Below are 25,345 nucleotides of genomic sequence, written 5' to 3'. Positions count from 1 at the left end.
ACAACACGATCTGATCTTCCTCCTATTCACACCTTGCTCACCTCATTTACATTTTCTCTCTTACAACCTGGTTTCAGCCACTCTGATTTCTTGGTGTGCCTTCAATTACAGTTCCAGGCACACTGTCTTCTATGCCAAGAATTCTCTTTCCCTGATATCCACATGGTTAACGGCACTGTTTTCAAATGCTTGCTCTATGGCACCTTCCCAATGAAATCTATCCACTCTCCTCTATTTGAATTGTAACCTCCTTCCTAGTATTCCTAACCACTCTAACCCTGTTCTGCTTTTTTCTTTTTCTATAGAACTTATCACCTAATATAATTACTTATTTTATGTTGTCTCTTTGTCTATGCCTAGCATTCTAGATGCCTAAAAAAATATTTGTTGAATGTTGAATGAATGAAATATACCCAAAGATAACACGTACTTTGGTATGAGCGTTTCTTTTTATCTTTCTTTAATCCCTTTTTACTTATTCATGTTTGAAGGCATATTACAGTTTGATAATAGTTCTACTTTAAATAGCCTAATCTTTAATAAAGCTAGTAGCTGGAAAAAAGGAAAGCAACAATCTTTTCTCAAGAGCTAGACATAATTTCAATTACATGACATCCTTGAAGTTGTAAGAAAATTAATCAACACCATTATACTTTATGCTTTAATATTGTAGTCAATTTAAGAGGTTATCTTTTGCCTGTCTTGATACTGCCTAAATTATTTATAATAAGAATTAGAAAGATTTTTGTATGAGGGGGAAAAGAATTGGCATGTGTTTGATGGCTGAGATAGCATTTAAAATATAGCTTATCACTTTACCCTTTTGTGCTAAATACTGCCAGGTTCCCTCAGTGTTTATGCTTCTCTTATGGAGAAATGTGACTCTCTGGAAACTTGAGGAGTTGTGATTTCTAGCAAACCTAGGGAGCAGCTTAGACACATGGACTCTCTCATTGAGTAATTATGTTGTCATGCATGCCAATTTAAAAATAAATCTAGCTTCAGAGACATCATAGAAGTAAAACGTAAGGAAAAATCTTATGATTGTTAATGAAAGTTTGCTTCTCAAAAATAGTTGCATTTCATAATAATGCTGTTCTTTAAAAGTAGCAATATGTTTAATGATAAATGAATTTGATTCTATTTTTCATTCCTTCTTAAAAGTATAATCTTTTTAAAATTATGGAAATAATATAGGTTTTATAAAATCAAGAACAAAAAATGCCATAATTTTTTATTTTTTATCAACACAAGCATTTTCATGTTGCATTATTTTTTTGCATATTCACCATTTACACAGGTTTAATAGAATATATAGGTTTTGTCCTGTCTTTTTCACAAAGATGTAAGCCATACCTACTTCTTCACATTGATATGTAGTCATTATTACAATAATGTTGCAAGGTTACATAATGGCCCTAGTGTAGTGTAGCAACATTAGTGAACCTAAATATATATATTTCCATTAGTTACTTTAGTTGTTATCAATTTTTATTAATCATAAATAATGTTATAATGAAAAGTTTTATGTTTGTATTTTCTTTCTGGATTATTTTCTTAGGCTATATCCCCAAAGGTGAAATTCTTGTGTCACACAATATGCACATGGTAATGACTCTTGATATATTGCCAACCTGCTTTCTCAAATGACTGAACCAGTTTTCTGCCCCCGGCAATGTCTGAAAGTGAAGTTTCACCGCATCCTTGCCTGTGATTTCTCATTTTTCCCCCTTTCTGGTGAAAGTTATATATTTTTTTGCATTGAAATGCTTGTATTTTATGTAAGTACGGGAATTTAGAGAGCGGGCTTAGGATGTCAGATGTCTGACTCAACTTTCTCTCCCAAAGAGAAGGAAGAGGCGAACCGATTGGATGCTTTGATTTAGTTGCACCTAGAAGGATAGGGAAAAAGTGGTCCATTATTTGTGGAACTAATTAACTGAAGAAATTCCGCATTTATATCAAATTAGGGTGTGTGATGTGATCTGGATAATAATTTTTACCTAGGAAGTTTAGATTGCTATTTTATTCTGGTAAGAGGCACTATATTTATTTGTTTGCTATCTAAAAATCGGAAGTGACATAAGAGGCTTACAACTTAGTTTTATGCTTAACAAGCACTTTGGCTTCATCTTGGAAGACCACATAATTCCATTTTTCTCATAATGTAATAATTTGTCCCTTTGAAGAGGAAAATTCAGTTGTTCCTGCTAATAATGGTAGGATGGGTACTTACTGGTATTGGTTATCCAAATCTTAGAAGGAACAGCTGGAACTTTCCTCCATGTGTAAATGCAGAGGCTGCGCACAGAAATTCAGTTTCGGAGAACAATGATGAGACATTGTATTAGCTGTATAACTAGTTATTTTACAACACTGAGTAGTCTCAAAATTTGTTTCTATTCACTGTCTCACCTGTGCAGGTAAGTAGAATGACATTTTGTTATTATGTATCCATTTTACATTGATTTTTAAAAAGATTTTATTTATTGATTTTACAGAGAGAGGAGAAGGGTAGGGCAAAACAAGAAGTATCAACTCATGGTTGCTTCACTTTAATTGTTCATTGATTGCTTGTCTGTGTATGTCTTGACTGGGCAAGTCCAGCTTTCGAAATGGTGACCTCAGTGTTCCAGGTCAACACTCTATCCATTGTGCCACAGACCAGGCCATTTTACATTGAGAAAGAGAGGAAGGGAGAGAGATAGAAAGGGAGAGAATCATCAGTTTGTTACTGTATTTATTTATATAGTCATTGGTTGTTCCTTGTGTGTGCCCTGACCGGGTGTTGAACCTGGAACTTTGGCATGTTGGGATGATGCTCTAACAAACTGAGCTACTTGGCCAGGGCTGGAGAGCTTTTTTATTAACATACAGAGAAGTTATGGGGCAAAGGCAAGGACTCATGGTGGGTAAGGATGTTGTAAATTTCAATCTGTTTTTTCTACACTAGAAAACAGTTTTTTAAATGTCTCCTTATTCTTTCATACTCAAATACATGGAGTCTTCATCAACCCTCTGGGGCATAGATGTGAGTCTTCAGAGAGGGGTCAGTCTGATGTAGGAGTCAGGTCTGCAGGGAGGCCGGGACGGGCACGTGTGGTGAATGCATCGGCAAAGCAGATGCCAAGAGCTGTAGCAGTGTGGAGGAGGGAGAGCGGAGGGGGCCTGGTGGTGTTTAGACTACCGTCAGGTGGTTTTGGAGCTGGACCTCTGAAGATCAGGAAGGGTGATACTGGATCTCTTTGACTTTGACCAGTGAGGGTGAGTGACGTTGATGAGAAAGCACACAGATACTGTGTCCTGAGGAGATGACTACTTCCCTGCTCTGCTGCTCAGAGCTATCTCATGCCGATTTCTTCTACAGACCAGGTTTATATGAGCCACTAGCATTCCTCAGGAATTTCCTCCCTTGATTCCCACCTTATCTCTAAAGTTTACTTATTTCTTCATTCATTCACCTAATAGATACATGTATTGATTGTTGCAATCTAAATAATGAGAAGGAGCCAGCCATTGGAGGTTTGACACAAAAACTTTCTGAATTACAAAGGCCATGAGACAGAAAAACATATCCTAGGGATGGAAATGAAGACTCTGAGGATAGAAATTAGGATGCGCTAGTCATTGAGGTTGGAGCACAAGGAAGATCCAGATCTTGGTTAGAAGTTTAGAATTTGTTCTAGTGTACCAGGAAACCATTGGAGGGTTTTAAGTAGGAGAGCAAAAGGATCTGATTCATTTATAATTTTAATATTTTATAGAAAACGTTAAGACAGTGCATCCCAGTGAATTTTGGCACTTGATATACAGTTTGAGTGATGGCTTAAGATTAAAGCAGGAAGAGGAGACCGTTGTAATTTAAGAAGCAGAGAAAACAGAAGGATGTAGTATACACCTACCTATCCGCGCTGCTTCTCCCCTTAGCTCCATCCAGTGTGACTGACAGGTTGCCAGTAGGAAAGAAGAGGACGACACCGATCTCCCTCCTCCTCCAGGATCTCTCAGACCCTGCTTTCTACTGAGAGACTTGCACTGTTCATTTCAGTCGTATATTATGGCCATTTGCTGGGTTGGTGCCATGTTCCTGGTGAGAACGAAGAGCAGCCGATGGACTTGAGACTTTCTGGTTTAAGCCACGGCACTCACTTCTTTATACCTTCTTACTCTTAATCCCCTGCTCTTCCCACTGAATTTGTGCCAGGTGGGGAGAACTGTCCCCAGGCCATGATAGGAGGATCATTGAGATCTCTCTCTAGGCACTTAGAGTTGAATAAGGAGTGATTTATTGTGCTGTTTAGCAAGTGATAGGATAGCAGGCAGCACTCTGGGTTTGAAAGGGGCAGAGAAGTGTCAGGAAAGTCAGCTCTGCTTAAGGTTGGGCTCCTAGAGATCGTTGTGAAGGAAAACTGTGATTCTGATAGTTAAATTTCGGTATTTGGTTTTTCTGTTTTTAGGAAATTAAATTTAATGGGGTGACATTGATCAGTAAGAGTACATGTAAGTTCCAGGTAAACATCTCTACAGCATTTGAACTGTGGATGGCGTTGTGTGCCCATCACCCAGAGTCAAATCACTTTCTGTCACCGTATGTCTGTCCCTCTTTACTCCCCTCCTCCCAACCCCCTTCCTCCAACCCCCTTTCCCCAGTAACCACTTCATTTTTATCTGCGTCCATGATCCACAGTTTTACATCCCTCCTGTGTGTATATCATACAGTTTTTAGCTTTTTTTTTATTTACTTATTTCATTCGACTGTGGCATTTAAATCCAGCCTTCATGAAACTGGCATTCCCAGGCTTTGTTTGGTTTGAATGATCATGCAGAAGCCACTGAAAGGGAGAACAATGAGAAACTGGATTTCCTCATTTGTTTCATCTGTTAACTTGAATTGCTGTTCCCTCAATTACCTTTCATCTAATTCCAGCTTCCTTTTCATACACAGTTCGTGTGTTTGTGGACAGGTTGCTGTGACCTCCGTCCCGCCTCCTGTGTGTTTCCCCACGACCCTGTTTATACCTGTCTCAGCTTTGCGGCACTTTCTACACCCTCACTAGCATTGTTCTTTCCTCTTTCCCCTTTAGACTAGTATAAACTCCTTAAGGATGGGATCATGGCTTAGTAATTGCTGTCTTCTCTTGTGCCTGCTGTATTTCTTAATAAATTGTATGAATTTAATATTTATTTTAAATGTTTTATTATGGTGGAACTCTTTGTTGGAAAATTCTATTATATTCTCATGGCATCGTAGGATGGGAGAGAAACTGAACATTTCTTATAGTCTTAGCACAGTCATGGGCTCTCCATTTATTATTCTTGACTCTGGATGTATCGGAGACTGTATTCCCTTGTATTAAATACCTTAGAGCATACAGCTTTTGAAATGTAATTTTAATTTTATTTTTTGAAATTGGTTTGTATCTTCCTCCTTGTTAAACCGATCCTGTGCTTTAGACAATGTTTCATTTTATGTGTATTTTTCTAGAGGAAGATTGAGGCTCTTTCCACCTAGGTGCTAGAATGCAAAGAGCACCAGCTTGGTGACAGGTTGCCACACAGAGCATGTTCAGGGTAATGACCAGGGCTTGAGTCAGCAACTGAGCTAGATGTCGGCTGTATGGAGAACTTCCTCAAGTACCACTGTCTCTGAGATACCTCTGTGCCCACTTGTGAGATTTACTAACCCCACACCAACCCTAACCCTCCTTTTTCCCTTCCTCCTGTGTGGTAGATTGCTAAGATAATGAACCAGGCTTCTCTGTATTGAGGCCCTGTGCACAGGACCATTGCTGCTCCCCTCATCAAGAGAGACAGTATACAGTGTGTCCGTAAAGTCATGGTGCACTTTTGACCAGTCACAGGAAAGCAACAAAAGACGATAGAAATGTGAAATCTGCACCAAATAAAAGGAAAACCCTCCCAGTGTCTGTAGGATGATGGGGCAGCATGTGCGCATACGCAGATGATGACGTAACACCGTGTATACAGCAGAGCAGCCCACAGCCATGCCAGTCGAGATGTGGACGGTACAGAGGAAAGTTCAGTGTGTTCTGTGGCTCACTAAATTCGAATCTGTGACCAAAGTGCAACGTGAATATCGGCACGTTTATAACGAAGGGCCACCACAGAGGAATAACATTACTCGGTGGGATAAGCAGTTGAAGGAAACCGGCAGTTTGGTGGAGAAACCCCGTTCTGGTAGGCCATCAGTCAGTGACGAGTCTGTAAAGGCTATACGGGATAGCTACCTAAGGAGCCCAAAAAAATCTGTGCGTGAGCCCACATCAAACTGCACTGAATAGGTATGAAACTGGGAGAGTTTTCCTTTTATTTGGTGCAGACTTCATATTTTCTATCGTCTTTTGTTGCTTTCCAGTGACCGGTCAAAAGTGCACCATGACTTTACGGACACACCCTATTTCTCCATTCTCTTAAACCTTTGCTGGCCTCATGACTTGCTTCAAACAATGGAATATACCCGTAGAAGTGATGTGCAAATCCTATTACTGTGATGATTTAAATGGTAACCCTTATTCATACTAAAATCAATTAAAATGACATAAAATGGAGAGTTTAGTTTCTCAGTTGTATTAGTCATATTTCAAGGTCAAAATGTGCCATAAGCAACTAGCGGTTACCATATTGGATAGCATCATTTCCAAACATCGCTATCGTTGCAGAAAGTTTTGTGGAGCTGAGCTGTGCTAGAGCTGGTGCCATAAGAGATCTTGCAGCTTTCACTCCGCCCTTTGGGAGTGCTACTCACCATTCTTTGAAGAAGCCCAGTCCAGCCTACTGGGCAACTTGAGACCATTGTAGAGGAAGTGAGGTGCTCTGACCACTACCCAGCAATCATTTCCAGATATGTGAGTGAGGCCATCTTGGACTTCCAACCCCATCCGAGCCACATATGACTACAGCCTCTGGAGTAATCTCTAGTGACACCAGCTCTTGTGCTGGTCAAGTTGTCCACACACAGAATCATGAAAAATAAGTCATCATTGTTTCAAACTAGTAATTTTTTAGATGGGTTTGGTACACAGTGGTGATAACAAATATAACCTTCAGTCTAATCACTGTAATAGTTTTGAAACTATTTTAAACTATGCCCTATGCAGTTATAGTAGGATGTGGTAAAAAGGGGCCAATGAACTCCTACCACTTTTTTTTTAGTAAGATCAATTCCTTGTTTATTTAGGGAGAGAAAGGGATATTTTCTATTCATAAAATAATGACCAACAGCAAACTGAAACACTTAGTACTTATTAGCTGACAGATGACAGGAGAAAACTAACTTTGCATCTGGAAGTTACTTACCAATAATTTGCAAAGTAGATAGTTAAAAAAAATCCAGAGCTAATTGGAATTCAATAGGTATTCCAATTTATGATAATGAGATTTAGGGAACTTTGGTATATTTTGCTGGATCACATTTTGAGAGTTGACATAGTATTTGATTCTGAAAGCATTCTTTCTTTTATTTATTATTTCCCAAACATATATTGAGTGCTTTTTATATATAGGGTAGGGCAAACATAGGTTTACAGTTATTCATATGTAAAATAACACAATAATCAATAAATAATAATACGAGAAGACACTCTGTGTTTCCTGCACTTACCTGTACACCCACGTTAACTCCACCCCGTATATCTATCTAGACAGGCATGGAGGAGAACTTCAACCGATTAAGACACGAGCCTTACCTTGGAAGAACTGACAATATATTAGGATGAACTGTGTTAGGAATGCAAAATGTTCTGGAAACACTGAGGAGAGAATATACTAAACATATAGATGAGCTGTTACTTTGTATGTGAGTAGATAGAGGTTAGAAAATAAACAGTTTACAACACTTTTTTTTTAGAAAGAACAATTATTGTAGTAACAATTTTAAGATAGTATTCATATAACAAAATTCACACCATTAAAGTATAGCACAGTGGCTTTCAATGTATTTCCAAAGTCATATGACCATCATCACAATCAAGTTTTAGAACATTTTCATTATCCCAAAAAGAAACCCTATAGTCATGAGCAGTGACTGCCCCCATCCGGCCTTCAACCCAGTCCTAAGCAACCCCTAATCTACTTTCTGTCTCTGTACACTTACCTATTGGGGCATTTCATAGTAATGGGCTTTTGTGTCTGGCTTCTTTTTTTTTCTTTTTCTTTTTTTGTATTTTTCTGAAGCTGGAAACGGGGAGAAACAGTCAGACAGACTCCCGCATGCGCCCGACCGGGATCCACCCGGCATGCCCACCAGGGGGTGATGCTCTGTCCCTCCGGGGCGGTCACTCTATTGCGACCAGAGCCACTCCAGCGCCTGGGGCAGAGGCCAAGGAGCCATCCCCAGTGCCCAGGCCATCTTTGCTCCAATGGAGCCTCGCTGTGGGAGGGGAAGAGAGAGACAGAGAGGAAGGAGAGGGGGAGGGGTGGAGAAGCAGATGGGCGCTTCTCCTGTGTGCCCTGGCCGGGTATCGAACCCGGGACTTCTGCAAGCCAGGCCGACGCTCTACCACTGAACCAACCGGCCAGGGCCCCTGTGTCTGGTTTCTTTTACTTAGCATAATGTTTTCAAGATTCATCTATTTTGTAACGTGTCAGTGTTTAATCTTTATTGCTGGATAAAATTCCATTTTATTCATCTATTCACCAAGTGATGGATGTTTAAGTTGTGTCCACATTTTGGCTATTATAAATAATATTGCTGTGAACATTAGTGTGCAAGTTTTTATGTGGGCATATACTTTCTGTTCTCTTGGGTAGATACCCTAGGGATGGAATTGTCATATGGTAACTTTGTGTTTAACATTGGAGGAAATTACCAAATTGTTTTTCAAAGTGGCTATACCATTTCATCATTTTACCAGCGGCGTATGAGGGTTCCAACTTCTTCACATCCTGGCCAATACTTGTTATTGTCTGAGAACAGGATTGTTTTGAATGAAAATATAAAGTCATTAAAGGAGGAAAAATTCCAATTAGATTATGTTATTCTCATCGAAGGCAGCCCATATATAAGTCACATGATAGCAGAAGCTAAAGCTGGATGCTACTTTGTAGCCCTGTATACAAAACAACGCTGTTGGAGTCTAATTATCTTATCATTAATGTTCACCAGGTGGTTAGGAAATGCTGGGTCTCTTCATGTCTAATTGAGAGGTAAAGGGTGGTGAAATGATTATATGTGCAATGCTGTTGAAAGTTAAGCTCATTTCTGACATGCAATTAAATATAATTGAAATAGAACAAATTGAATAACAATTAAATTTGCAAAATAGAGTATGCACAGATAGTAAATGTGTACTGTCCTCTGGCATATTTGGGCATTGAATTGGCACCTGAGCTTGAGCCCTGCGTTTTTGCTTACTTGGTGTGGTTCCCACCTGCCCGCGCTTGCCTTCTCTACCTCCCCACCTTGGCAAATCGGGGAGTTCATGCGGCAGCTCCTGACAAACGCCCTGTGCGGAGCAGATTGTTTTATGAAGCGCTGGACTGTAATGTGGTCAGGAAGGAAAATCAGATTCTCCAGTCCTGGGCAGCTTTCTCAGACCCAGGTTTGGTTTTTACGAATCTAGGAGACCTGACAATGATATCCTAAAAAACAAATTGCGAATCTGGCAGTCACTGCCCACCCCCCTTGTCCAGCTCTTCTGTGGCTCCCCAGCACCCATTTCTGGTTAAGTCGTAGGTGCTTAGGACACTGTACAATGGTCTTCGTGACCTGCTGTCTGTCTTCTCCTGTCTGTTGCCGCTTGATCTGCATTGAATGTCTGTAGTTCCCTGTGGGCTCACTGTCACACTCTCTTATTCTGCCAGTGTTTAGTGTCCTCTGTTGGTAGTCCCTTCCTCTGCAAGACTCGGTTTGGACACAGCCTTTGCCAGGAAGCATTGCAGAGCCACCTAAGCTGTCCTAGGTCCCTGGGCATCGATGTGGGTGCCTATTGCACTGCCATGGACAAAAACAGAAAGGTCCTTGGCCTTGTGGAGATTATATTTTATGTGGGAGGTGAGATAATAAACAAACAACATACGAGCTAAATACCTTCCTTGCAGAGTGCAAAGTGAGAGGGGTAGGAAATACACAAGTGGTGGAGCAGAGTATGGGGCGGGGCCAGGTAGTGGGAAGGAAGGTGGAATGCTCCATTAAGTAAGGTGGGGGGGGGGTCACTGAGAAGGCTCATTGGCTGGGAGACTCTGCCATGCAGACATCTGGGGAAAGAGCTTTCCCAGCAGAGCCGGTTGCCAGCCATGAAACAGTCCATGGTGAGAGTGTCTGTGTTATATTGATGAAACTCCAGCCACCAGGGAAATTTACAGGTCATCCCCCTAGCCCCCATCCTTTCTATTTGGATTTTTGAAATTCTAAAAATGGTTTCCAGACAAATACCTTTTTCCATCTGTGTTACCCAAAGCGCACTTCGAGGACTAGAGATAACCTAGGACACCCAGTCAGAGATTTCTATACATCCAGGTCGTGTGAATCAGATTACCTTCCTTCTCCATCAGACCCGGAGTCATTCTCAGTGAAATACATGTCCCTTGTCCTTGGCTCAAGTCCTGTCCTGCTTTTGTTCTTTCTTCTCCGAATCACATTTATTTATGTTCTGTCTTCTCTTAGCTCTTAACTACCTTCCACCGAATCAACCAATTGGCATTTTCCTGGTTTCTCAATTGTGCCAAGTCCCTAAAGTATTGTCTATGAATCCTTCACCCTATTTGGCAAGCTGGAGTGAGGTTCCCCCAGCTCCTTGTACCAACTCGCATTCAATAAGTACATTCCTGGTACTTCCCCTTTGAAAAGAAAAGAGTCTAGCCCAGCCCTTGAACATCATTTAATAATCTTTACTGCTCCCACATCTCCTGGTTAGCCTTGGGTTTGGGTCTGGGAGATACATAACTCTTGACCACTAAAAAGTTTAGAAATACTTCTGCCATATTCCCTACTCTGTTTCATTTCAAATATCATTATTTTATATCTCCAGTCAATTTTGGAAGTAAGTACTAGTAGTATTTCATTCATCTGGAGCTTCTTGCTCTAACGATAATCTATGTTACAGGATTGAGTCACTCGGAGCCTGCAAATGTGTATTTATATTTATGGTTCAAAAATATTTTTCCCCAATTTTTCTATTATTTCCTTTATTTCTGTATATCAGAAACTTTAAGTGTCCGAAGAGTGTCTTCTTTTCCTGGAGTGTCACACCTTGTGACTTCTTTGCAACCTGTATTTCTAAAGTAGAGATGGTGGGGGTTTGTCGCTTTTCCCCAGTGTAGTCATTTCAGGCTCATAAGTGAGAATCGATCTGGAACTTGTAGCCATGTGCTTGCTTCATGGTCAATCTTTGGTTGTATATACTGTAAGAAGGACACATAAATGCTATCCCTGTATTTTAGAGAAAGTTTTATTTCGTCTCATATTCTCTGTGTTGTGGGCCGGTGTTCACTTTTATTGTTAGTTTAAATTTTTAATCAAAATCATAATTTAAAAGTTAAAAAAATTTATCATACTTATCACACACACAAAAAAACAAAGCAACGTTCTCTCAATCCATCTCATTCTGTTCCTCACCCGCTCTTCTCATCCCTCCCCACCTGTGACGGCCTCTTTCAACTTCATTACCAGTGTTCTGGTGGTTAGCTCCAGTTTTTTCACCAGGTGACTATTCTAGTATTCCTAGATTTTTTTTTCAAGTGAGAGGAGAGAAGATAGTGAAATATTCCTGCATGTACCCTGACTGGGATCCATCAGGCAACCTCTCTATATTTGAGCTATTTTTAGCACTTGGGGCTGATGCACTTACTGGGACCAACAGAGCCGTCCTCAGTGCCCGGGGCCATGCTTGGACCAGTGGAGACACTGGCTATGGAAGGGGAGAAGGGAGAGAAGGGGGAGATTGAGGGAATGAGAAGCAGATGGTCGCTTCTCTTGTGTGCCCTAACCGGTAATTGAACCTGGGACATCCATACGCCAGGCTGACACTCCATGAGTCAACTGACCAGGGCCATTTCTAAATTTTTAATGTTTACTTTTTGTTTACTGTGAAAAATAAGGATTTAGCCAGAAAATACCTCATTGTCCCAATATAGTTATGTCAAATGCTGTTAAAAACAACAGTTGTGTTCAGAAGGAAAGACTATGTTGATTCTAAAATACTACTAGATTGTGATATTGAAGAAAATAAAAAGATAATAGTTTTCATAATGTGTTGTCAAGGAGCTGCATTAAAAGCAAAATATTAAAGCCAGAAGGTGTTTATGTGCATAATTTAAGGAAGTAACAATATTAACAATTTTGAATTAGCCACAGTATTAAAATAGCCCATGAGAAAAATCTTCCTTTAGTCTTTTCTTGCAATAGTCGTGGGCTGAGTTTTGTTGTCTTTAAATCCCAATCAGAGTCTTAATCATCAAACATTTCATAGGAGCAGGGTGAAAATGTAACCCTAGTTTAAAGAACAAAAGTACTAAAGACAAACTTTTCTAAGAATTGTAGATTTGTATGAAAATCCTCACTAGGGAAAAATTGTAAATGCCTCAGCCTGAGAAATGGAAGATATTTTAAGCTAATTGGAGACTGTCTTTTATGTGTTCCCTGCTTTAGTTTCGATTTCATGTACTTTAATTTGTTTCTATCTCTAAATTTTTTTTCTGACTAGAATCTGAAGAATGTGAAACACTTCTGAGGATCTCATTACCACTTGTGAAATGGCCTATTTATGTGCCATTGGATATAATGTTTTTGTCGGTCAAACTTCTTAGAAAGAGTGTTTTAGAAAGGCTATTATATTTTAGCAATCTTATAGTAGCGAGAACCCTAAAAGTACATTTTGTGTAAGTTCAAATACACTGTAATAATTTCTTGGAAAGTGGGAGGTTTTATTTTTTTTGCATATTTAAGTTCTGCAGGAATCATCTCTTTGCTTTTATCATATGTTTTATCATTCATATGTGTAAAATTTACATTTTTCACCTCTGACTTTGCATAAATGTTGGTTGTTAGCCTCTCCCATGACAAGTGCTGTGGGAAGTAGTCTAACTGAAGAGGTTCCGTTACTTGGCCAACACATTAGTTGACGAATTCAACTTTTGCTTCTCTTTGCAAAGGCCCTGAGACGTGAGTTAAAGGAGAAAGAGTATTCTGTCCTGAATGCTATAGACCAAGCTCGAGTTTTCCTGGCTGACCAGCCAATTGAGGCCCCTGAAGAACCCAGAAGAAACCTACAATCAAAACCAGGTGAGATTAGTTTCTGTAGTGCACCATAAAAACACACAGGAGGAGAACGGACAAGCAGAATCAAGTAGGAGATCTCCCCCGAGTGTTTCAGGAGCTGATATTTTAAAATTTCCTTACAGTATTTCAGAATATGATATTAAATTTTATTTTCTGGAAATAATTGAAACAAATGTTATCATTTAACAAATGTCTAACTTCTTAAATAATGAAATGGCTGTATACTTCACTATCATTTCCTTTCAAAAGGAAATTAATTGCAGATAATTTGGTTTATTAAAAAGCACATTGAGACTAAAATAATTATTTTTAGAAATAAAAATTTACACATCTTATATTTAAACAAATTACATAGGAACTAATTACAAGTAGGAAAATGGTATTTAAATGCAACAGTACATATATGAACTAATTAAATATCTATAAAGTAAGATTGTTTTAAGCTTTATTTTTCAAGATTACTTTTTAAACTAAGACATTAACATGACGTTCTTTTACAAGCACACAACAAAATTTATTTAATTTAAAAATAACAATCTACAGCATGTGTGTACTTTGGTTTAAAACCGACATATTAATAACTAACTACCTTACTAGCAAATAACAATAAATCACCTAGTAAATTTAAGAGATGAATTTTGGCGCCAGCGTATATCTTTATTATATTTCATTATGATATTTTATTGTTGGCAATAAAAGCATTTTGATGCATTTTTAAAAAAGAAACAGGCCATTCAAAATAGTTTTCAATCATTTGCTCCCCATGGTAAAAGCAGCCCTGAGCGGCAGCCTCATGCCTTGTCCAGCAGTGCGATTCCTGACCGGTTTTACTTGTAAGGGAAGTACATTTGGAAAACGCTTTCTCTGTCGCTGGAAGCAGATCAGACATTTGAACAGGTAGCCATTTTCCCACTCAGCCTTTCTCAGGGAAGTGCCAGTTCAAGCTGAATAATTTCGCAGCAGAGCCATGATTTGCTCGACCTTTTAACCTAGTTTTATATGTGAGTCTGTGGGACACACACACAGCACACTTACTGTCTGTTCTAACATTGGCTTTTCCTTTCCGCGGGTGGCGTCACTATCTTTCCATTCAGGCTGCTGGGGACCTACGTCATTGTCGAGTCTCCACCTTTCAGCAGCCCCCACAGTCTGCCCATTGATATTTCTATCTCTGAAGGATTATTCCTTCTGAGTACTCTGTTATACAGAAATCATACACACACGCACAGAGTAGGTGCTTACTACACGGTTGTTGAGTGAATGTATGCCTGAGCTGAGCACTGTCGGGTATGGTAGGACATCATTAGGTGCAGGGAAGACAGGTGGCCGTGCTGGGCAGGACCGTCAGACACAGCAGCTCAGCAGTGAGGAACCCAGTGGCTGTGTGTCAGTGAAGTCGGTCAGCCTAGCCTGGGGGTCAAGGGCCTGTCCTAGACCAGAGGTAGGAGGGAGGAGCTTATTATGTGCTGTCTGGTCCCGATTAGGCTCTGGAAAGTCCAGCAAAACATTCCAAGTTAATGCAGCAGGAAAGAAGGTATTGTAGATGTGTTTTTTTAGCGTGGAAGGAAAAATAAAAAGTTCCCTCATCTTACCTTATCCAATTTGAAGTCTACCTTAAGTCTGCTTTTCTCATCTTCTTGCTTTTCCAGTACTTTCCAGAGAATAGAGGAAACATTTTTATAATAAGCTACTTCATAGCAATAAAAAAGTGTTACTACATTACTATAGCTCCACTTTGCCATTAATTTTCCTCCTCAGGGTTCACTCAGTTTAAGGCGTTAAAAAAATTGCTTTTTCTTTTTTTTTTTCTTTTTTTTATTTTTTTATTTTTTTATTTTTCTGAAGCTGGAAACAGGGAGAGACAGTCAGACAGACTCCCGCATGCACCCGACCGGGATCCACCCGGCACGCCCACCAGGGGCGACGCTCTGCCCACCAGGGGGCGATGCTCTGCCCATCCTGGGCATCGCCATGTTGCGACCAGAGCCACTCTAGCGCCTGGGGCAGAGGCCAAGGAGCCATCCCCAGCGCCCGGGCCATCTTTGCTCCAATGGAGCCTTGGCTGCGGGAGGGGAAGAGAGAGAGAGGAAAGCGCAGCGGAGGGGTGGAGAAGCAAATGGGCGCTTCTCCTGTGTGCCCTGGCCGGGAATCGAACCCGGGTCCTCCGCACGCTAGATGCTCTACCACTGAGCCAACCGGCCAGGGCTAAAATTGCTTTTTCAATTCTTATTTTTCTGCCACATTCAAGCTGTTTCTAAGCCCCGATTTCACATGCTATATTTGAGGTGCAAGGAAAAAGTATCACTGTAACTTTAGGAGATATATATCAATATATATCTTATATATATGTATATATTTATATTATATATCCTATATATATATTTATATATTATATATGCTATATATTTTTTCTATATCCTATATATAGCTATCTATATATATATTTTTAATGATTGGCAATTTTCAAACTTTCTTTTTTTTCTGATAATATTTTTTTGTCATGCTGGCTGATTTTACCTACTGTTAAAAGTAAATGAGAGAAAATGATCTATAATAGCTTTTAAACTTTTGTTGCTTTCCATGACTTCTGTACTGTCACTATCAGAAATAAAGAACAGGTGAACATTAGTTATCTTGTGTGATGCTGCTTAAGGCACTCAATATTGGAGGGAATGGAGCAAGAAGAAATCATATTATTTAATGTGATTCATATTTTTAAATTAGTAAATAATTTAAGTTAAAGAAAGCATTTCTTTACTGAGTATTCTATGTGTACTCTGCTACAGGGATATGCCAAAATGGAGCCATCTCTTTATTTGTAGGTAACTATTCCAGTAAATACTTCTCTCTATGATTTTTTCCCCAATGCCTTTTTTCTTACAGCTCTTTTTTTTTCTTCATTTTGTTTTATTATCAATTATCGTGTCATATGTATACTTCTATTTTTAATGGTATCCTATGGAGTTTTATAATATTACTGAGTAGTATTTGAGATATGAGTTGTCTCAAATATCTGCTAAAGATAAATACTATTAAAAACAAACAATTTCAACCAAATGATTAGTTGCTGACAAAGAATCGCAGCAGGCATGCTTTGCCAGATTAACCCCCCCACACCACCATTTGTACAGACATATAATTGATATATAAAGTTGTTAAGTTAGAAGGTGTACAACATTTCTTGCAGTTGAATTGTGTTTCATTTGATATTAATCACCTGGTTTATGTGTTAAAACTAGAACAATAGAACAATAAACCTCTCATCATCATTTATATTGTTCTTGTACTTCTCAAACCACTTTCTTATTCTCCTAACTCTCTCAACAAGTTGGACAGATCATACAGTATGCCTTCTTTTTTGAAAAATAAAAGTAAAAACATAAAGGCCAAGAAAATATTGTGATGCTGACCACGGACATTAGCTGAAGTAGGGTAGACCCAGGAATAGAGCGCTATTCTATATTGGTGACCTCCTTAAGCCCCAGGATTTTGACTGGCTTCTAACTCATCTCTCCATTTTTATCTCTTCTCTCTCTCTGTCTCTCTCTCTCTCTCTGCTCATAGGCCAGTCATGACTTAGCTCCTTCTTGACTTTGAGTGTCAACACCCTCTTAAACCAGCACAAATGTTTCTTGGCTTTTCCCTTGTTTTTCCAACCTCCCTTTGCTCTCAATCCCAAATTGGAATTCCTTTGAAAACCACACAGCTGTATAGTGACGGTAGAGAGCAAGACATCTGTGGGACCCAGCCACAGTTTGCCCTTGCCCACTCCTGCCCCCAAACCTCTTGAGGGAATACATGTGCCTTCTTACCTGTTCAATTATCTACAGTTCCGGTTAAAAGTCAGATTTACATAGGGGAGTTAGAGCCCTAGGTCTATATCACTCTTACCAGACCACATACAAATACAGGCAGGTGCATAAGCCAACGTGAACATAAAACTGCTAATGCTTTCATAGAATATTTCACCTTTAAAAATGTTTAGAAAATTGTACAATTCATCGTATATGTAGGTATAGGAAAGCTCGATTGTTTGGCTTTTGATTTTAAGTCAAAAAGGATAGCATAGTTTTTTTTCATAAACTTTCCCTTAGTCTTTAAGATGTATTCCAGTCAAGGCTTTACTAGAACTGCAACTATTATTTTATTCTAGGCTGTCTGAACATTACTTTCTTCTAGCCTGGTGTAGTTCATTTCATTTTGCTTCATTTAAATAATACTCCTAGAATGTTAATTTAGTATGTTCATGCTTTTATAGTTGTGTGTAATGTGCATAGCTTTGTATGTGTTTATTTATATACAACTTTATATAGTTGTATATGATTGTACCTGTGATTAATAGTTAATAATAATCATCTTTGCAGATTAAAAAGTACATATGGGTTACCATATTTTCTCTTTGGTCTTTAAAGCTGGCTGTGTATATCAGTAGTAGTTAATATTTTAATTCAGTATATACTGTTTTAATCATTAAATGTTTAACTATTAAATGTTTAATTAACAAATGCCTATACTATTTTAGAAAGTGGATTATTAAGATTATTTTTTGCCTATGTGACATCTCATATATTATACTGTATAACAAACAAGTAATAAATGACATTTTTTCAATCTGTTATGTCAGTCCACTTATGCCAGTATTAGCAAACTTGTACAAATAAAATGTCATGATCATTAAATGTGTAAAAGTATGAAGTTAGCATATAGTTTAGTAGAAGTTACTTTTACATTCTCAATATAACTTAAGATATCATTAAAGAGACAGCAGTAATTATTTTCCTGCATCTCATAAAATGAGACCAAATTAGTATAACCTAATTAGGCTAATAAAACTAATGGGTATTTCTTCACATTGTATTTTTTTGTTGTTTTACTAATAACAGCTTTATTAGTAGAAACCCATTTATTGTAAATGAAAGACACCCAACTTCTATAATCATAGGTGTGAAGTGAAGGTACTAACCCCCATAACCAAATTATAGTAAGGGCAAGAACACAGCTGGTCACAGGGACAGGAAGGCCATGCAGAAACCTTTCTCCACATCTTCCTTTCTGCACAAGTTTGTATTTTCTTAGCTTTCCCATGACTTTCTACCTCATACGCTCAGACCAGGGAGGAAGAGCCCTTGCTTAGATCAAGCACATTCCAGGAGAGGGATCTACCTTCAGCCTGAGTAACACTGAGCTCAGGGTCTGGTGGGATTGTCAGACACCCTCCCTCCCGTATGAACATAATGTTAGATGCAGGAAGAACCAACACCCAAAAAGGAAGAGAGAAGAAATGTTTGTAACCACAGATGTTAACAGGCCAACATTTATCAGGTGCTTACAGTGTGCGAGGCACTTTGTTATAACAACTCTTTGAGCTGTGAGTACTCCTACCACCTATTTGACAGATGAGAAACCTGAGTCTTTTTTTTGTTTCTGAAGTGAGAAGCAGAAAGGCAGAGAGATAGACTCCCACATGCACCTGACCGGGATCCACCTGGCATGCCCACCAGGGGGAGATGCTCAGTCCATCTGGGGCATGGCTCCATTGCAACCGAAGCCATTCTAGCACCTGAGGCGGAAGCCATGGAGCCATCCTCAGCATCTGGGCCAACTTTGCTCCAATGGAGCCTTGACTGCAGGAGGGGATGAGAGAGATAGAGCAAAAGGAGAGGGGGAAGGGTGTGAAGCTGATGGGCACTTCTCCTGTGTGCCCTGGCCAGGAATAGAACCCGGGACTTCCATGTGCTGGGCTGATGGTCTACTGCTAAGCCAGCCGGCCAGGGCCCAGAAAACTGAGTCTTTGAGCGGTTTGGAAGATACTGTCACCCATGTGACAGAGCTGAAACACCAACTCATGTTTGTCACTAGATTTGCTGCTCTTAACTACCATAATAGGTTAACTTAACTACCCCAATAATCATAAAAACTTCTCGATATACAGTAGAAATAAGATTTTATTTTCTTTTTCTACTTAACAAAATTATTAACTGTTTATAACGTTTTGCCTTGCCCTTTACTATTGCTTTTTTTTTTTACTGATATATCAGGCTGCTTAATAAAATAACATAACAGTTCACTGATTTCCTAGCACTGAGGGAGAAGGTGTTCAGACAATATTAGATTTCATCTTTTTAATTTTCATATAAAAACTTGGAAGATAGATTGCTTTCAGGCCTATAGACCAAGACAATAATTTAATTAGCTTCTCAAGTCCAAATTAAATTAGTGAAGTTGTAATGCGTGAAAAAGCATGGAAAAATATAATGTTACTTTCTTTCCCGGTGTTCTTAATTACTGAGCAGCAATATGTCCCTTCCTAATATGAAGTTCTACAATACATGAGTGGATGTAAAGAATCTAGTCTTTCGCTTTTCTAAAATATAATGAGCCAGTTCAGTAAACCCATTGATTGAGTAAAAATTGCAAAAACTTTTTGGCCTGCTAATAAATACTATAGTACTGAAATCCAAATTAAAGAAACAAACTAAGGCCCTGGCCAGGTGGCTCAGTAGATGAAGCATTGTCCTGGCACTCCAAGGTTGCTGGTTTAATCCGTTCCAGTCACATACAAAAAGCAGTCAATGAGCACACACCTGAATGGAGCAACTAAGTAGAATGGCAAATTATTGCCTCTCTTACTCTCTCTCTCTTACCTCTTTTCATTCCTCTCTCTCTTTCTCTCAAATCAATAGAAAAACTTTTTAATTAAAAAAAAAAGAAACAAATCAACATTCTTTTTTTTTTTTTAAGCAATAAGGGGTGACAGACTCCGCATGCTTCCTGACCGGGATCCACCCAGCAACCCCCGTCAGGGGCTGATGCTTGAATCAACCAAGCTATCCTCAATGCCTGGGGCCAATGCTGGGACCAGTCAAGCTACTGGCTGTGAGACGGGAAGAGAGAGAATGGGGAGAGGGAGGGAAAGAGAAACAGATGATAGCTTCTCATGTAAGCCCTGACTGGGAATCGAACCAGGGACATCCATGAGCCAGGCCGATGTTCTATCCACTGAGCAAACTGGCCAAGGCCCAAATCAACATACTTGATAAAGAACGATGTAACAAAGGTTAGTTTGATGGACACATTTTAACTTAATTGTTCACATCTGTTATATTCTTTAATCACTGTTACAACTGTCCATAAATCACATTTATCTCATAAAAAAGATGGTAATAATTTATATGTTTGCATTTTATTGTAATCAACATCTGGGACATTACTTTCAGATTTAAACATAAAGAACAGGAGGGTACTAAACTCTTTTAATGTGGTGGTATACTTATTTGGTTGTTCCTCTTAAAATGTGGACTCTTCAAGAGTGAATTAAAAAGTTTGCCATTTTTAAAATAGTGTAATCCTAGCAAAGGCATAAATTCTCTTCAATTCTACTCTTCACTTTGGAGTTTATAAATATGAGACATACTTCTTTTATAACAATGGCTAAGCTTGGGTAGAAAGCTCAGTTCTTTTTTTGTAGCTTGATCAAACATCAGCTGGTACGACCCGCAGGGAAGCCACCTGGGGAGAGACGGGCAACAGTGTAGCAAGAAATGGAAGGCTTTATGATTGGTTTGTTTTAAGATTTTATTTATTCAATTTGAAGAGGAGAGACAGAGAGAGAAGGGGGAGGAGCAGGAAGCATCAACTCCCACCTGTGCCTTGATCAGGGTTTCAAACCGGTGCGGCCTCAGTGTTCCAGGTTGAAGGAAATGGAAGGTTTTTTTAATTTTATTTTTGTATTTTTCTGAAGCTGGAAACGGGGAGAGACAGTCAGACAGACTCCCTCATGCGCCCAACCGGGATCCACCCGGCACGCCCACCAGGGGGCGATGCTCTGCCCACCAGGGGACGATGCTCTGCCCCTCCGGGGTGTCGCTCTGTTGCGACCAGAGCCACTCTAGGGCCTGGGGCAGAGGCCAAGGAGCCATCCCCAGTGCCCGGGCCATTTTTGCTCCAATGGAGCCTCGCTGCGGGAGGGGAAGAGAGAGACAGAGAGGAAGGAAAGGGGGAGGGGTGGAGAAGCAGATGGGCACTTCTCCTGTGTGCCCTGGCCGGGAATCGAACCCGGGACTTCTTCACGCCAGGCCAACGCTCTACCACTGAGCCAACCGGCCAGGGCGGAAATGGAAGTTTTTTAATTGAAGACTTCTGCCCTTTGATTCTTGGAGGAGGAAGGGGAGAATTTAGTTTTTCAAGTCAATAATATTGTACAGAGATGTATTCATTTATGTAACAAGAACTTACTGCATGCCCACCATGGGCCAGGTGATATCTACATAGACCCTGAGGATATCGCAGTGAACGAAGCATATCCTCGCCTTCCTGGATCTTCCCTTCTCAGCTTCTCCTCTTCCCTTGTAGCATCACCCTCCTGGCTCACCCCACACACACCTGCCTGCTGCTGACCAGCACAAATATCTGACTTCGATAAATTACAAAGCTACCATTAGCCTGAGGAAATTCGGGGAATATTCAATTACAGAAAATGAAAGGTTGCTTAGCTGGGTTTGATCCCGGGCCTTTCTGCTGTTCCTGCTCCACTCCTTAGAGGCTAATCTTGTTAATGGTCTGTTCCTCCTTCTTCCTCAGCTCAATGCTAGGTGTACTGTATTTACTTCAGCCCACTTTACAGGAAAAGTGTGACTTGAACATATTTGGTCTCTGGTCCTACCTTCATAAATTTCTGGTCAGAAGTGCCATTTATCTCCCTCCGTAGTGCGATCTATATATATATTTCTCTTTTCTCTCCATTCTCCTCCACCCCCTTAATACCTTGCATTTTGGTATTGTGGAAGATATTCTTCTTTGGAGTTTGCTTTTTCCTAAATGTATCTATTCATCCTCACTACCCACCCCACCCCCACCCCCCGGTTTTAAGGGTCTGAGATGTCCCTTGGCAGCTGGGATTTCTATATCATCTTTATCATATCCCTGCCGAAAGATTTGGGCTCCACGTTACCAGGGTAATCCACTCTGGGTAGCCTCTCACTATTGTCATCTTCATAATGTATTAGATGAATATGATTGGAAACATTACAGTAATCAGCTAATGGTACTTGATAATGTACTTGTAATCAGGTTTATAATGAACTGTTGTCATTTGTCACCGTGCAGAATGGGCAGTGGACAGGTTCCTCTTAAACACTGATCATTTCAAAGAAATTATGTTAATCATGTAATCAGAAAAGATTTTTGAAAGAATTTATTTCCCATTATTTTAATCAGAAGCATATTTTGGTCATGAAGAAGAAGAAAGAGAGGGGGGGCAGGGAGAAATGGAGGAAGTGAAGAGAGAGAGAGTGAGAGAGAGCAAGTCAAGTCATGTCTCTTTAGAGATAAGCTTATGTGTTGTTTTTGCCCTTGAATTCTTGTTGCCTATTAACTGGGTTTGCTTATGTGAAAATCTCTACAGACATCTAAATTTACTAGACTTAATAGAAGGAAGGAAAGAGAGTTTTCTGCAGCCCTATTGTGTGCCAGGCATGTGCCAATAGCTTTATGGATATTAACTGAGGTTCAAAAAGAGATAAGGGATGTATCTATGATTACATAACTAGTGAGTATTGAAACTAATCTTTGTCCTAATCTTTTCTCGCTCCAAAGTGTCTAGACGTGAAGAGGCTACTCTGGAGACATTTTCCCCTATATTTTCTATATGTGTTTTTCTATATTTGCTTTTAAAAATATTTTCTTTTCACCTCTTGGTGAAATACAACAATAAGAATATACATGCATGTAAAAAAAAGCCAATAATACAAATAAAATAGTTTAAATTACCATACTTGAAATGACTTTATAAAACCTTCTCTTTCATAGTAAAACACTTTATAAATACTTTACATGGATGTGAGGAGGAGGATGAAAAAATTAGAAGAAAGATTTTAACTTAAAATTAGGAAATTGAGCATTCTCAACAAAAACTAAAGCTAAAAATTGCATTCAGGCCCTGGCCGGTTGGCTCAGCGGTAGAGCGTCGGCCTGGCGTGTGGGGGACCCGGGTTCGATTCCCGGCCAGGGCACATAGGAGAGGCGCCCATTTGCTTCTCCACCCCCCCTCCTTCCTCTCTGTCTCTCTCTTCCCCTCCCGCAGCCAGGGCTCCATTGGAGCAAAGATGGCCCGGGCGCTGGGGATGGCTCCTTTGCCTCTGCCCCAGGCACTAAAGTGGCTCTGGTTGCGGCAGAGCGACGCCCCGGAGGGGCGGAGCGTCACCCCCTGGTGGGCAGAGCGTCGCCCCCTGGTGGGCGTGCTGGGTGGATCCCGGTCGGGCGCATGCGGGAGTCTATCTGACTGTCTCTCCCCGTTTCCAGCTTCAGAGAAATACAAAAAAAAAAAAAAAAATTGCATTCAATCCAACTCAATTCAGTAATCCTATTTGGAGGACAATCAACTTGTGGCCTAAGGCCTGCAAAACCAAGATGGTAAGAAATAAAAGATAAATGACAAAGTTTTGTTATCTATAGAATAAAAAGTCAAAATGGAGATAATAAGTGTCACTACCATAATTGAGAAAGAAAATACAATAAAATATGAGAAATCTTTATTAAAAGAACACAGGGCTGATCACAATAGATTTCTATTATTATTTCATGGGAAAAACATATACTCTCATTTTTAATTAAGGTTTTTGGGGTTTTTTGCATAAACACACAAAGGGAGATTCTTTTCCCTCCATTGTTAAGTTCTATTCTGGCAAATGTGCCTTTCTTATATAGTTGAAGTTTAGAAGTAAGAGAGTCCGTTGGTGTAAATGTTTTCCCTGCGTGAGGAAACAGTTCCCACCTGATAGAGCTGGGAAGAGTGGCCATGTAGCTTGCTTCAGAGTGAAGGTCCAGGTGAGCGCAGGGCTGGGGACAAATCCTGGTGTCTGCTCCCGGCAAAAGTGGGTTTCCCACCTCTATTCTAGTGGGCCAGGTTATAGTCTTTCTTGCTGAAGTATAAAGGAAAGCGTGATGTAAATGCCATCCAAATGACTTGCATAGTTGAAGAAAAAGATAATTGGACCAGAGAGCAAATCACTCCTTTCCCCTCTCCTTTTTCTTCTTTCTCTTCTTTCTAAAAGCTGTTTTTCAATATCTTTGTAACATAACAAAGAACTTGTCATCTTAAAGTAGATAAATATAAAATAAGTATAATATTTACAATATATTATGTCACATATATCATATAAATATAATGCAAATATAGAAATTAAATGTAATTTCACTGTCAAAGTCTAGCCAGTTAAATGGGAAGGCCTGAAAGGAGTAAAATAGATTAATGGAGAGTGAAAATCCCTCCCTCACACACACAGTAAGGAGTAGGAGAATATCAGAGTACAAGTGCTTCTGGTCTGAGAATTGTCAATAAATTTATTTGATTATATGCTGCTGTTTCCACTGTCTCTTGGATTAGCCTCCATTACCGCCTTTTCAGATGCAAATTAGATTCCTGAGCTCTCTGGCCTTCAGCTTCAGTGGCTGTGGGCTGCGTGGGAATGACACGAGTCACTGGAGTGGAAATACTCTGTTGAGTGTCAGCAGTGGGGATCAGAGTAATTGATTTATAAACTCTGACCTGGTAACACGTTACATTCACCAGGAGAGCTTTGAAAATACAGTATATCCATGCTGTCTTTCACCCTTGACCAACTAAGTCGGAATCTTTTAATATGTATTTGGGGGAAGGGCCCCTGTGGGTCATCATGCATAAACAAACAAGCAGACAAACAAACTCTCAGAAAGTTTCTAATGTCACCAGCATTCACAACCACTGGTTGAGCAGATTCTCCCATTCTGCATGAGATTCTTAGAATTTACCACAAAGTGTCAATTGACACATTTGAGGCAAACTTTGTTCTTTGATTTTTAAATAAGAAGGTTTTAAAATGTAATTATTTCCCTTTATTTTCATTTTTTCTACTTTTTTTTTTTTTTGCTGTTTTTGATTTCTTCTTCTATTTTCTTACTCCAGATTGTCCTAAGCTGATATTTCACATATTGCTTCGTATTACCTGTTTTACAAATGTTCTGGAAAGTCTTTGCTTGGTTAGATATCGTGTTCTGTTCTTGGTTTAACGTCAACATTAAACTGAGATTATTGCTGCAGGAGGAGGTACTTTTGTTCTGAGCTGTGATAAG

The 25,345-nt window shown here is 39.6% G+C and overlaps 1 protein-coding gene across 5 annotated transcripts in view; it reads left to right on the top strand.

Annotated features, from left to right (window-relative positions):
• The window catches only part of UTRN (utrophin), a 515,659-nt gene that overhangs the window by 374,215 nt on the left and 116,099 nt on the right, over nucleotides 1-25,345 (top strand). For all 5 annotated transcript variants that reach the window (XM_066373070.1, XM_066373071.1, XM_066373068.1 and 2 more), the window contains one exon: nucleotides 13,111-13,240. In XM_066373070.1, the coding sequence (XP_066229167.1) occupies nucleotides 13,111-13,240 (130 nt within the window). The remainder of the gene's footprint in view (nucleotides 1-13,110; nucleotides 13,241-25,345) is intronic.

Source organism: Saccopteryx leptura, chromosome 3, assembly GCF_036850995.1.
Source record: "Saccopteryx leptura isolate mSacLep1 chromosome 3, mSacLep1_pri_phased_curated, whole genome shotgun sequence".
NCBI classification, from domain to species: Eukaryota; Metazoa; Chordata; class Mammalia; order Chiroptera; family Emballonuridae; genus Saccopteryx; species Saccopteryx leptura.
The sequence above is the reverse complement of the archived record's forward strand: the minus strand, read 5'-3'. Positions and strand labels throughout refer to the sequence as shown.